General features: G+C 41.1%; 1 protein-coding gene across 1 annotated transcript in view; it reads right to left on the reverse strand.

The window, feature by feature from the left end:
• Positions 1 to 1,778: 1,778 nt before the first annotated feature.
• CTNS (cystinosin, lysosomal cystine transporter) overlaps positions 1,779 to 15,326 on the reverse strand; it is a 50,764-nt gene continuing 37,216 nt past the window's right edge. Inside the window, exons 9-11 of the mRNA XM_073616908.1 lie at positions 12,044 to 12,214; positions 7,911 to 8,028; positions 1,779 to 4,860 (exon numbers count right to left, since the gene is read on the reverse strand). Coding sequence (XP_073473009.1) covers positions 4,730 to 4,860; positions 7,911 to 8,028; positions 12,044 to 12,214 — 420 coding nt within the window. The 3' untranslated portion in view covers positions 1,779 to 4,729. The remainder of the gene's footprint in view (positions 4,861 to 7,910; positions 8,029 to 12,043; positions 12,215 to 15,326) is intronic.

Consider the following 15,326-nt stretch of genomic DNA (forward strand, 5'->3'; position numbering starts at 1 on the left):
TGGGAAAAATAGTGCCACATTGTGTGTGTTTGTTTTTTTTCTGGATGGTCTTTTTTTTTTCAACCAGACTATGTCAGTGAGAGGAACCCTGGCCCAGGAGCCTGATAAAGGCAAGAAAAGGACTGCATCTGGCCCCTGGGCCACAGTTTGGAGACCCGTGGTTTATATCATGCAAGCAAAATGCATATGTTTAGAAGATATCTAGAAAAGTATCACCCTAATCAGAAAAATGCCAGACTAGATTTTGTCTGTCTTTAGACCAATGGATAATGGTTTTGCTTTGGACATAAGGGGATTTAATTAGGCCTGGTTCACACCTATGCATTTTTTTTTTTTTTTTTTTTAGTGCCTTTTCAGTTTTGCAGAAATTAACTACAGTCCATTTAACATGGTTTCCTATGGGTCATGTTCACATCTGTGCATTTTATGGAAAGGGCCAGGGTCCAGCAGGTTGTGTTTTTGGTTTTATAGACTTCAATGGATCAAAAACGTGTATTGAAATATGCATCTGGAATATTCATCAACTGCAACCTGCATAGGTGTGAACCAGGCCTTAAACTGGAGAGTGCAAAATATTGTGCAGCTCTGCATAGAAACCAATGGGCTTCCAGGTTGTTCTTGCCTTTTTTTTTTTTTTTTTTTTTTTTTTTTTTTTTTTGTCAAAGCCTAATTTTAAATAAGCTGAAGTTAGAAGCTGATTGGCCACCATGCAGAGCTGCACCAGATTTTGCACTCTCTAGTTTTAGTAAATCAACCCCTATGTGTGTCTGAAAAGCTACTGAGCAAAGGCAAAGCCATCTCAGTATATTCAAACCAAATCTATATTTAGTATTTGCTCTTCACCTCTGTGATATAAGACACTGGGGTTGACTTACTAAAGACAAATAGACTGTGTATTTTGCAAGGGAATTTTGCCCAAAGCTTAGTGAATGAGTTGAAGCTCTGCTGACTTCCATCATCCAATCATGTACAAGCAAAATATGTTTTGTATTATTGTGTTTGTGTTCATTTTTTTTGCACGGGAGTGGTATTCCTTGCAAAGTGAAATGTCATTATTCACTACACTCTGGGGAAAATTCCCTTGCAAAGCGAACAACCTATTCAGGTTATATCTAATCTTTTATAATGCAGGATTTATGAATACTATGAGCTTACTTTTGTAATGATTAATTTAAGGAATTCGTGAGACCTCCATACTGCTACTGATACGTCAGTTAGCAAATTAGTGACTAGGAGTATCTGTTTCCTCTAAAAGTGTGATTTGAAACACAACTCTATCCCTTGCCTTCTGGGCATATAAAGCGCACATGCCCTCAACTAGCCACGCCCCTGGTGGTCTTATGATGAAGCATGTAGGATGGAGCCTGGTGTGACATCATTGCAGCACCAGAACAAAGCGAGGTGTGTGTGGCCATCTTTTGGGTTGGAAACTTGCCCATGTGGATTCTCAATGCTGTTTTTAACTTGGAACAATGTGAGTGGCTTTTTATACTCTTGAATAAATGTTTAAGACACACATTACGCTAGGAGGAGGCTGTATCTGTTTTACAGATATATACACACGTTGTGAACCTCGTGTGGTGGGTTTCTTGCTGGGGAGACACCTCCTGGCATAATTATTTGGATCTGGAAGGACACATACTTGACGGGTACTGACCAGATTAACATGGGGTAGAAAGATAGATCTGGGTGTCATCAATAGTAAACTAGCCTCCCTGTGTATTCGCATGAACAAACTACAAGTGCAATATTTTTATTTCAGTAAACAAATGATACAATTTTTATTTTAGCAGACATCAATTTATTCATATTTCGTTATTGCCATTATAATTTGGTCACCAAAAACTGCCATCTATCCTTCAATGATTTTGAAGCGCAAGCAATCACTTTGGTACTGCTAAAGCATTTGTCAGGTCTTAGAGCAGTCCTCCAACCAAAACTGATGATCTTCTTTCGGGTGTGGAGACAATGGGGGACCGTCTAGGTGTGCAATGCCATTGCTTTGGTTGCCCCGCTGTGTAGATTCAGCAGTATAAACTTTGTAACTTTTCCTCTATACCCTTGTGTTTCTATGACCGATGTCAAAGTTTGGCGTTGGCTCCACTGCAGGTACTATGACACTTTGGGACAAGCTCAGTGCCAGAAATGTACAGCCTTGGGTCTCAGAAGCAATCTTACAAAGGTGAATATTTTACACAGACTGTCCTCTCCACCCAGAACAAAATAGGAATATTTGGCAGTTCAATAAAATGTGCGCATTTCCAGAGGTATTTCTGTTTTGGAATAACAGTTATAACAAAAAAAATGGAAAAGTGCTTTGTAGCCTCCTTCCTGTAACTTACACAATTACCCTTTCACTTCAACTCTAACCAGAAATATGAAGTTAAAAATATGTAAAGGCCAACTCCACTCCTATGAAGCCACATTTAAAGCCCACTTGAACGTTCAAACAAGAGTAATTAGATTCATTGAGGTTCAGACAGACTATTTAACACGTCTTGTTTTTTATCTTTAAATTGCGTCCCGGTGCTAGTTCCAAAGTCTGTGCCCCGACTGGTGGGGTGGGGGGGTCCTGTGTAAGTTCACCTTACAGATTTTTCTGTAAAAGGTGAACTTGCCCTTTAACAAAAAATATTGCATGCTATGAATTTGATTTACGAAAGGGGAAGAGACTGTTCACGTAAAGTGAATGCTCCTGGAACTTAGTAAATATGTTGACACCGAGTTAACTTTTAAATTTTCCAATCATATGCAAGCAAAAATTCCGTAATTTCCCTTGCTATGATTGAATATTCCACGCAGTTGATTCGTTTTGCATTCTTGAAGCAGTTTGTTTGCATATTTTTTTTTTTTTTCAGCTAATAGGAAAGTAGTTCTGTTAATGTTGTGCAACTTTGATGCCACCTTGATGCTAATTGAGTGCCAGAGGGTGCATCAAAGTCACACTCCATGAGCAGAATTGTCATACTTTGCCATAAGCAAAAAAAAAAAAGCAACACGCTCATTCTTGGTGCAGGTCCATTAACCACTTCAGCCCTGGAAGGATTTAACCCCTTAATGGCCAGGCCATTTTTTTTGTGATATGGCACTGCGTCGTCTTAATTGACAATTGTGTGGACGTGCGACGCTGTACCCAAAAAAAATTTATGTCCTTTTTTCCCCACAAATGGAGCTTTCTTTTGGTGGTATCTGATTACCTCTGCGGTTTTAAATTTTTTGCACTATAAACAAAGTAAGACTGACAATTTTGAAGAAAAAAACAACAATTTTTTACTTTCTGCTATCATACATATCCCAAAATATATGTAAAAAAAATTTATTTATCAGCAATATGTATTCTGCTACATATTTTTGGTAAAAAAAATCCCAATAACTGTATATTTATTGGTTTGCGCAAAAGTTATAGCATCTATAAAATAGGGGATAGATTTAGGGACTTAAAACATTTTTTTTTTTGTGTTTTTACTAGTAATGGCAGTGAGCTGCGATTTTTAGTGGGACTGCGACATTGAGGCGGACAAATCTTTACCCCAAGTGACACTTTTCTGGGGACCAGTGACATTACAGTGAAAAAAAAAATGCACGGATCAATGTATAAATGACACTGGCAGTTTAAGGGTTAACTGTGTTCCCTGGGTGTGTTCTAACTGTGTGGGGGATGGGCTTGTTGGGACAACACAGAGAGCCCTGCTCCCGAACACTAGGAGCAGCAGATCTGAGTTGTCCCCTGTCAGAACAGGGATCAGACTTGTTTACATAGGCGGATCCTCATTCTACCTCTCTTGATTGTCCCCATGATCGCGAGTGGCCGGCGGACATCGAGTCCGCGGGAGTGCTCACGCCCACAATACCATATGCACGGACCTTTGCACAGCCGAGCTGCCTTGCAACAAGTATGTATGCGGAAGGCGGTCGGCAAGTGGATAAAGTGTATCGCATGCAAAATGCAATCTGCTGTGGGGGGAAAAAAAAGTCCCGGACCCTTTCCAAAAAAACGCACGTGTTCAAAAAGGCACAGAGGTGAACTAGATCCTTAGGAAACCATGTTAAATGGATTGTAGTGCGCTTCTGCAAAATGCACTAAAAACACATAGGTGTAAACCAAGAGTAGGTAAACAGTCTATCCTCTTTTAAATAAAGTGCTATGCCAGCCTTTCTCAACCGGTTTACCCCAGAGGAACCCTTGAAATAGTTTTCAGGTGTCAGGGAACCTTGACAAAATTATTTAATTGGGTGTCACTGGAAAAATGCCCCACCCTCCCAAACAACGGTTGTTAGAATGCCACTTTTATTGTCAGCTAAATAGATCATTGGTGGCATGCTGCAGGCTCTTCCAAGTGGCGATCAACCTGGAAATATGTGGACACATCAAATGGAAGGTCAATCAGCCACAGCACAAAGAACCCCTAGCATCCTCTGGAGGAATCCTCGTTGAGAATAGGAATTGGAAAAAGTAAAAACTGGCAAATTCTATTTAAGCCACAAATGTGGTAGATGAGAGAAGTTAGGCCACGTGCAATTGAAAACAAATATCCATAAAAGCTATTTATCAATGATTTTGATCTCTGCTTGGCAGCACTGTCAGCAAAATGCCCGGGTTCACAGAACAGCAGTGAAGCACCACCAAGGTAAGGCACAACTCGGCATCAAAAATATCTAAACATACAAAAATGAAAAATTGATCTTCATGCTTATTAAAAAAAAATGCTTTGGAGTGTGGTTGCTTTGGTCAAACATTGTGATAGCCTTGATATTTACGGTACAAGCAATAGTGCTGGGTGATGAATACAATGTCAAAGATAATAGAGAAGAGTCCCAAGCCAAATTTTGTGGGGTCACCGAATATTAATGTCCATTCATCTGTTGAAAGAAAAGAAAAATATTTGTGATTCCAAATCAACTCATAATTTGTATAAAATGTTGCTTTGAAAGAGGACCTATGTGATCTCAGTCCACTATTCCTGTTCATTGATATCACCAGCAAAGACAATAGAATTGCTTTGTGAAAAAACAATCCCCTGCGCTAAAGATACTAATTAGTGATTAGGCCTGCCGTTGCTGTACATGACATAAGTCAAAGCATGGAAAAAAGGTACCACAGCGCTAACAACCTGAATAAATACAATAAAGTGCAACTGTAGTGCATACAAAATTAAGTGCAAAATGAATCCAAAAATAACAAAAAATATATCAAGCATGTAGCCAATGAAAGCTTAAAAAACACATGGAAATATGTATAAACTTCTAGTTGAAAAGTTCCTTTCACAGGTGCTGCTGTGCTAGAAATAGTGCAAATCAATATTAAGCATGTGACCAGTGAAAGTCCACAAAAGACGTGCACATAAACTTATAGCAGTTCTCAGTTCATAAGTTCCTTTCAAAAGTGCTGCTGTGCTAAAAAAAACATATGATGCTGTAAACAGGTGCATACGGGGTCCCCCCCCCATGGTTGAACTGACCAGATCCAATGGACCCCCAAGCAGTACCGTGTTGCGGGTCAGGTAGGCTTAGTATGGCGAGTGGGGTGATGAAAACGCCAACTCCTGGGTGCGATCCTTCTTGGGGTGTTTTCAGGCACAAACATATGGAGAAAGAGCCCGCATAGTAAAGTACGTCTTGTTGAATTTATTAAAATCAATCTTTACAAAGATCCAATCATAAAATCAATCTTTACAAGGTTCCAAGGTGGAGGGTAAACGAATGAACATCAATAACCAGTCCATTAATCAATAGTTTCTCTCACAACCTACTGCAATTGAATGGGCATCAGATGTGATGTCACTGCGGTGCCTCAAGCTGTGTCTGACGCTGCATTTCTCCCTTCCCACAGGGCGTTATCAAAGACCCTAACGCCTTGTGGAAAGGGAGAAACACAGTATCAGACACAGCTTGAGGCACCGCGGTGACATCACGTCTGATACCCATTCAGTAGGTTGTGAGAGAAACTATTGATTAATGGACTGGTTATTGATGTTCATTAGTTTGCCCTCCACCTTGGAACTTTGTAAAGATTGATTTTAATGAATTAAACAAGACGTACTTTACTATGCGGGCTCTTTCTCCATATGTTTGTGCCTGAAAACACCCCAGGAAGGATCGCACCCAGGAGTTTTCATCACCCCACTCATCATACTAAGCCTACCTGACCCGCAATGCAGTACTGCTTGGGGGTCCATTGGATCTGGTAAATTCAACCATAGGGGAGGGGTGGACCCTGTATGCACCTACATGCTTAATATTGATTTGCACTATTTCTAGCACAGCAGCATCTGTGAAAGGAACCTTCCAACTAGAAGTTTATACATATTTGCACATGTTTTTTAAGCTTTCACTGGCTACATGCTTAATATATTTTTTTTTTGGATTAATTTTGCACTTAATTCTGTATGCACTACAGTTGCACTTTATTGTATTTATTCAGGCTGTCAGTGGCACTTATACCCTTTTTTTCCCCAATAGAATTGGTTTCCCACCGTCCTAAATTCTAATGCTGCCCCCTTCATTTTACAATACAAGGTTTCCAGGACAGATGACAACCACATCAACATGCCACCTTTATCTCATGGTAACAACAGACTGCCAAAGCCGCTAATCTGATTTATAAAATTTTCTCCAAGGTCTGCAGTACCTCACACATATCATAGAGGTCATTATGCAGATGTCACTCCTACAGCTAAGCAGCTCTGTACCTGTAGATGCAATTCTGTAACCTGCAATGAGGGGAATTTACTAGGAATGAGAAAGCCACAATCTGCAGCAGCTGTGCATAGTAACCTGTCCGCTTCTGGCTTTTATGTTTAATGCTTAAAGTGTTACTAAACCCACAACAGTAAAATCAGTCTTTATATGCAGTAAAGTATGCTTGTTATACTCACTGTGGAAGGGGTTAATCCTCTGCATTGTGTAAAAAGGCTGTTTGATGTTCCCCTTCTTCCACTGTCTCTAATACATCTGCTGATAGAACAGAGCCTTGGGGACACAATGCACATGCTCAGATTTTTTTTTTCTTGGGAGAGTGCATGTGATCAGCACAGAGCCAATCAGCACTGTCCAGACAGAGGGTCAGGGGTCCTGCAGCCTCACAGGACAGTCAGAGCAGAATGAAAACTCCTCCTAAAAGTTTTAGTAGACACTGATAGAAGTCACAAGACTGCTATATACTGCTGATGAGAAAAAGGAATTTAGCCGTTTATATTTACTAAAATAATTGCATTCCCATGTCCTGTGGGAGAACAGATATCGTGAATGCAGGGCCCTGGGTTTAGTAACACTAACTGAACAAGCTGAAGCTATAAGCCGATTGGTTGCCATGCACAGCTGCTCCAGTTTTAGTCCATTCCCCCAAATATATGTGTTTGCCATAGTGATAATTATTTATTTTCAGAAGATATGTCAAATAATTGTCATAGGTTAGTGGTCTAAGCCTTTATATGAACTGCAACAGTCCATGATACCCAAGCATTGGTTAGGGCTCAGGGAGTACAAGTGGATCAAAATGTCAAACCCAAGCATTGATTGGAGCTCAAGGAGTACATTTTATGATCACTTATGGCAAAAAATTAAAAAAATTCTGGTATGAACTGGATTTCTTGTATGTGCAGAGGGGTCACCAAAACATTTCTTACACTGTACTATGAAGAGAAGAGCCAGATATTGATTGGGTAAATCACTCTGGATGCTCCCACCATCATCCAATACTGATCTTGACATGTTCTGTCCCCATCTCAACTCAAATTAACGTCATCCCTTGAACAATTCACAACAATCAGTGGAAATAAAATGCACAGCAGAATCAGCTGACATGATAGATGTAATCTGATGTATGATGTCCCAGACTGCAGAGTGGTGCCCAGTTTTAGGCCTTTGTTCAAAACGGAGAATAGCAATATACAATATATAGTAGTACACACCGTTATTATAAGACTGTAAGAACATTTGGAGAATGCTGAAGCTGCCACCAGTGAAATCAAGCAGCACGTTTCCAATGCTCCATCCCGCTGTACTTTTCCGGCGGAAATTCATGTATGCCTGAGAAACAAAACAAAGTCAACTCTAACACCTGCAGCCCAATTCTTAAAAAGACATTAGTTATTATGTACGTAATCACACAAATTTATCTATAAGTTTCATTTCTTTAAAGTGTTACTAAGCCCACAACAGTAAAATCCGTCTGTGTATGCAGTAAAGCATACTTGTTATACTTGCTGTGGAACCTAAGGGGTAAATCCTCTGAATTGTGTAAAAAGGCCATTTGATCCTGTCTTCTCTGATCCTCCCCTTCTTCCAGTGACTCCAGAACATGTCTGCATAAGACAGTTACTGGGGTCAGGCTTTACATGCTCAGTTTGGTGTGTATTGCTAGAGAGTTTTTTTCTTTTCTTGGCAGAGTGCATGTAATCAGCACAGGGCCAATCAGCACTGTCCAGACAGAGGGTCAGGAGTCCTGCATCCTGAGGGGACAGCTCAGTGCAGTAGGAAAACTCCTCCTACAAACTTTAACCAGACACTCATAGAAGTCACAAGACTGCTATATACTGCTGATGAGAAAAGGTATTTAGCAGTTTATATTTACTAAAATAATTGCTCTTCTGTGTACTGTGGGAGGCCAGATATAGTGAATGCAGGGTCCTGGGTTTTGTAACACTTTACAATTTGGATACAAATGGAGCAAACACTTCTGTCACTTTTTTTTTCCAGTCTAGGAGAGAATTCACTTTTACTTCCTGTCACTGTGACAACCTGTGAAAATAGGATAGGAACTGGGGGGGCTGTGGTCACTGAGACAGGAAGACACAGACAGTAATAATAACCTAATAGAACAGGGTTCCATTAAACCCTAAAGTTTCTCCAGAGGTTGCTAGGGGTTCCTAAAGCCATGAGCTATTCCTGCCTCTCAGGTAAGTTCCCACGGACACTATTGGCCTTTTTAGCCATCTGTAATGGGGTAATTCTTCTCAGTGACCACAATTATAAGAAGCATTTTGCCCACTGACCATCACACTAATGAATCAAGAGTTGTAGATACAGCACTTTTTAGCAGGGGGTCAAGAAAGGCTAACCCTTCTTATTTATACTACAGTGTTTTTTATTCAGTCTTTGTGCCCATGGGTGAGATTACCCATTATTTGCTACCCACGACAGACCACAATAAAAACCTGACAGGGGTTCAAGCCTTTCCTTACTATTAAAATGTTTCCTGGACCTGGCCTTTAAATTTAAACTAGGGACACAATTATTGTTTTGCTTGTAACACTCTTTACAAAACATCAGGTAGACCCAACTGGATGCTACTGATAAGGAGTCGCATGTAAATATTAAATACATGGAGACTGCACTTTTTGTAAGACCCCTTTCACACTGAGGCATTTTTCAGGCGCTACAGTGCTAAAAATAGTAGCCAGTAGCGTCTTTGCAGCGGTCCATACACCGCTCCTCCACCGATCCTCCCCATTGAAAACAATGGGGCAGCGCTGCTATTCCGCCGGCAAAGCGCTGCTGCAGCGTCGTTTTGTGGGCGGATTTAAACCCTTTTCAGCCACTAGCGGGGGGTTAAAACCACCTCGCTAATGGCCGAATATCACCGGTAAAGCGGCGCTAAAAATAGTGACGCTTTACCGCTGACGCCTGGGGCGGCTCAGTGTGAAAGGGGTCTAAATGCCAATATTCGAACTACAAAAAAATTAAATCCAAGTGTTCTGAGTGCAGAGCATTACTTCAACCGGTTCCCGACCGGCTCCTGCACATTTACGTCGGCAGAATGGCACGGCTGCGCAAAGTAACGTACCTGTACGTTACTTTGAATTTGCCGGCGTGTGCGCGCCGCGCGCGCCTGCTGCGATCTCCGTGAGTCGGGTCGTGGGTCCCGCGGACTCGATCGCCTCACAGAGAGGACGAACGGGGAGATGCCGTTGTAAACAGCATCTCCCCGTTCTGCCTAGTGACAAGTGTCACTCGAGCTCTGCTCCCTGTCATTGGAGCAGAGATCAGTGACGTCACACACCAGCCCATCCCCCTGACAGTTAGAAATCACTCCCCTAGGACACACTTAACCCCTCCCCGCCCCCCAGTGGTTAACCCCTTCACTGCCAGTGTCATTTATACAGGAATCAATGCATTTTTATAGCACTGATTGCTGTATAAATGACAATGGTCCCAAAAATGTGTAAAAAATGTCCGACATGTCCGCCATAACGTCGCAGTCACAATAAAAATCGCTGATCGCCACCATTACTAGTGAAAAAAAAAAAAATTAATAAAAATGCCATAAAACTATCCCCTATTTTGTAAACGCTATAACTTTTGCACAAACAAATCAATAAACGCTTATTGCGATTTTTTTTTACCAAAAATATGTAGAAGAATACGGATCGGCCTTAACTAAGGAAAAAAAATGTTTTTTTATATATTTTTTGGGGATAATTATTATAGCAAAATGTAAAAAATAATGCGTTTTTTTCAAAATTGACGCTCTTATTTTGTTTATGGCGCAAAAAATAAAAATCGCAGAGATGATCAAATACCACCAAAAGAAAGCTCTATTTGTGGGAAAAAAAGGACGTCAATTTTGTTTCGGAGCCACGTAGCATGACCACGCAATTGTCAATTAAAGCGATGCAGTGCCGAATCGCAAAAAACGCTCTGGTCAGGAAGGGGGTAAATCCTTCCGGGGCTGAAGTCACAAATTTTACTATATCCCGGGGATCTTCCATGTGTTAACACAAAGAACTTCTCAGTCCTCAAAATCTCTGTGCAAACAGCAGTAAGATCCCTTTCACGTTTTTACTTGAGGAACCTGACCTGTAAAGTACAATATTTCCCACTTCATTTTATGGTTGAGCACAGTATCAATTTCGACTTGCAGCACCACCTGCTGGTGAAGTCTGGAACTGTGGATATTTTTTTCTTAAACCAAATATTATAATATTACTGTAGCAAGTTAAACTGCAAAAGAAATTTGTAACTTTAAATCCATTGTCCAGAGCAAACTCAGGGACTGCAGGATGGTCAGTGCCGGGACAAGATAATCTAGAGCCCAGGGACGCAGGCATAATTGTATTTTTTTGCAGGTATTTACCAAAACATATTCAAGCTATAGTTATCTAATGGATATGGGCTGAGAGTGCACACTCTCAGGTTTAATTTTAGGGCATGTACATCCAGATCAGAGGAAGGGTTTAGGAATTACAGCTCTTAGGAATAGCCACCCCCCTTTTTCCAAGGGACCAAAAGTAATTGGACAATCCCGTTTTATGGCCAGGTGTGGGCTACTCCTTCCTTATTTCGTCATCAAATAAGCAGGTAAAAGTTCTGGAGTTGATTCTAAGTGTGGTATTTGCATTTGGAATCTATGGCTGTAAACCAGGGACACAGAGCCCCGCCCCCGGCGGCTGAGAGCCCCCTGGCTGATGAGAGCCCCGCCCCCGGACCGCAGAGGGCGGGAGGTGAGCCCAGCTGGCCAGGTAGGTGTTCCTCCCATATATACTGCCCCACTGTTATGCTAAACCCTCACTTACATGGCAGGGGTCCAGGAATAGATACAGGATCACAGACTAGCGAACATAGCCTGTGAGCAACAAGGAGCAATACCAAGGCGATGAGTGCAAGTATCTGCCGGGTATAAGTACATCTCCTGCAATCAGTCTTAGGTGATGCCTGATTGCAGGAGATGATGTCGGTTCCAGACCGTTGGGAGACACCCACTGGTGGACACCGGAACTGTGGCCCATAGATCTGACAGTGCCACCAGCAGGTGAAACCTTTCCTGACAGTCACAGGACATTTCACTATTTCTGCAAAGCTTTGTCCCTTCCTGCTAACCCCCACCCCTTTCCTCCACCTATGTCTTGGGTGTATACCACTGCTTCACATGGGGAGAAACTGTACTGACTAAGATTTCTGCCCACAGGATTGAGGAACAGTTCACAAACAACCCAGTCAACAGCAGTATGTATGGGCAAATGTAATCACACACTGCTTTACCATCCCCACTCCAGCATTCAGTGTTATGTGTAAAGAATAACATTCATCACTTGAGACAGGTTACCTGTGGGAAGTATTTCATGAGAGTAATGGCCAGTTTTATGTAGGAGAAGCAGAACAGGAACTGAAGCCAAGTGATTCTCCCCGCCACCGTGACAAACAGCATGGAGAACGCAAAGAGCCAGGCAATGACCAGTAGACCGATGGACACTTTAGAAACCCGTTGTTCTCCTCTCTGAAGAAGAAAATCAAATGCATTAAGATATGCATGCATGCAGAAGCACTTGAGAATAAGTTACCTTTTTGTATGCAGAATCAAGGATGAATTACAATGGTGATATGCTAAGGTATGCAATATACAGTATTACAAAATATATGTGATGTGCTATAATAACAGCTAGCATAGATCTTATAGAAGTGCTCCAGCCTAATGGAAAAGCAAGATATTATTAATAATTCACTTGACCCCTGGGAGGTTTTACCCCCTTCATGACCAGGGCATTTTTTGCTCTTCAGCACTGTGCTACGTTAACTGGCAATTGCGTGGTTATGCAACACTGTATGCAAAAGAAGTTTATATAATTTTTTTTTTACACAAATAGAGCTTTTTTTTGGTGGTGTTTGATTTAAAAAAAAAGTTTTTTATTTAAGTTTGGAAAAAAACAAACAATATTTTCTACTTTTAAAACATATCCAATAAAAAAAATGATTTCTTTATACATTTAAGCCAACATGTATTCTGCTACATGTCTGGCAAAAAAAATCCCAATAAGTGTATATTTTGGCTTGTGCAAATGTTATAGCGACTACAAACTATGGTATACAGTTGTGCTCATAAGGTTGCATACCCTGGCAGAATTTGATTTCTTGGCCATTTTTCAGAGAATATGAATGATAACACAAAAACTTTTCTTTCGCTCATGGTTAGTGTTTGGCTGAAGCCATTAATTATCAATCAACTGTGTTTACTCTTTTTAAATCATAATGGCAACAGAAACTACCCAAATGACCCTGATCAAAAGTTTACATGCCTCAGTTCTTAATACCGTGTATTGCCCCCTTTAACATCAATGACAGCTTGAAGTCTTTTGTGGTATTTGTGGATGAGGCTCTTTATCTTCTCAGATGGTAAAGCTGCCCCCATTCCTCTTGGCAAAAAGCCTCCAGTTCCTGTAAATTCTTGGGCTGTCTTGCATGAACTGCACGTTTGAGATCTCCCCAGAGTGGCTCAATGATATTGAGGTCAGGAGACTGAGATGGCCACTCCAGAACCTTCACTTTATTCTGCTGTAGCCAATGACAGGTCGACTTGGCCTTGTGTTTTGGATCATTGTCATTTTGGAATGTTCGAGTACATCCCATGCGCAGCTTCCTGGCTGATGAATGCAAATGTTCCTCCAGTATTTTTTGATAACATACTGCATTCATCTTGCCAACAATTTAGACCAAATTTCCTGTACCTTTGTAGCTCACACATCTCCAAAACATCAGCGATCCACCTCCGTACCTTCCATTATACGCCTTATTGACTCCTCTCCAAATGTAGCATCTATGGTTGTGGCCAAAAAGCTAAATTTTGGTCTTCCCACTCCAAATGACTTTGTACCAGAAGGTTTGAGGTCTGTCTCTGTGCTGTTTGGCGTATTATAAATGGGATACTTTGTGGCAATTGCATAGTAATGGCTTTCTTCTGGCAACTCAGCCATGCAGCCCATCTTTCTTTAAGTGCCTCCTTATTGTGTATCTTGAAACAGCCACACCACATGTTTTCAGAGAGTCCTGTATTTCACCTGAAGTTATCTGTGGATTTTTCTTTGCATCCCAAACAATTTTCCTGGCAATTGTGGCTGAAATTTTAGTTGGTCTACCTGACCGTGGTTTGGTTTCAACAGAACCCCTCATTTTCCACTTCTTGATTAGAGTTTGAACACTGCTGATTGGCATTCTCAATTCCATGGATATCTTTTTATATCACTTTCCTGTTTTATACAGTTCAACAACCTTTTCCCACAGATCCTTTGACAGTTCTTTTGCTTACCCCATGACTCAGAATCCAGAAACGTTAGTGCAGCACTGGATGAAAGATGCTAGAGTCCAGAAATGCATTGACCTTTTATACACTCACACACTAATTACAAGCAAACAGATCACAGGTGAGGATTGTTACCTTTAATAGCCATTCAAACCCCTTTGTGTCAACTTGTGTGCATGTTATCAGGCCAAAATCACTAGGGTATGTACACTTTTGATCAGGGTCATTTGGGTAGTTCTGTTGCCATTATGATTTAAAAAGAGTAAACACAGTTGACTGATAATAAATGGCTTCAGCCAAACACTAACCATGAGTGAAAGAAAAGTTTTTGTGTTATCATTCATACTCTCTGAAAAATGGCCAAGAAATCATAAATTCTGCCAGGGTATGTAAACGTATTTACACAACTGTATATGCTAATTTGTACTGCAAGCACTTTCTATAGGGACTCATTTTGCTTACATTAGCTTGAGTGGCACCATCTGTAGCATGTCATTTATGCACATATCATTTATGTGTTTATTTATATTTTAAGCGCTGCACTCAAGTTGTGCATTTTATCACTCATAAGCTATAAGATTTCTTTATACAGCTTTACATAGCAGGTTAATAGCCAATAATAAATGCACATGCTTTGCAGGTAATAAGATGCGTAATTATTTATTTTACACAGGAGCGTGCAAAGTATTGCACACGCGATCAGTGGATTGCAGGTACAGTGTCAGGCTCCTGCAGACGATTCAGCTCTCTGCCTGTACCTTTGTATGGGCTTTAAGTTACTGACCTGGCGGAAGTGTCAATGGACTACAAGCACATGCGTAGCCCATTACAAGTCTCTTTGCCAAGGTGGCAGACAGGACTTGTAGTTTTTATACACGGGCTTCATTCACAACAGTAATGCTCTGGGATGGTGGGTCGGCAACCCACGACTTGGGCTTGCCAATCTGCCATCCCAGAGCAGGAGGTTGGCACATCAGAGGGCTCCACGGGCCACATGTGGCCCCCAGACCACTGGTTGGGCATACCTGTGAGCCCATACCTATGTTTACTTCCTCTCTTTGCAGGAGATGAAGCTGTAAATAAAAAAAGTGTGTAAAAAAAAATTAAAGTATATTTTTTCTGTTTTGGATAGGAGTAGAGATAGAACACCTGTCACTTTTTATTGCTGTCAGTGTCTCAGTTGAGGAGATTCACCCTCTCTATTTGTCCTGTTTACCATTATCATTTAAACTGAAAGCAGAAGAAAATCCCAGAATTTTGGCTTCCAATGGGGACACTAGTTGTGGTGATCTGGTGGCCCCCAAGGAATATCCCT

Source organism: Aquarana catesbeiana, linkage group LG02, assembly GCF_042186555.1.
Source record: "Aquarana catesbeiana isolate 2022-GZ linkage group LG02, ASM4218655v1, whole genome shotgun sequence".
Classification (NCBI taxonomy): domain Eukaryota; kingdom Metazoa; phylum Chordata; class Amphibia; order Anura; family Ranidae; genus Aquarana; species Aquarana catesbeiana.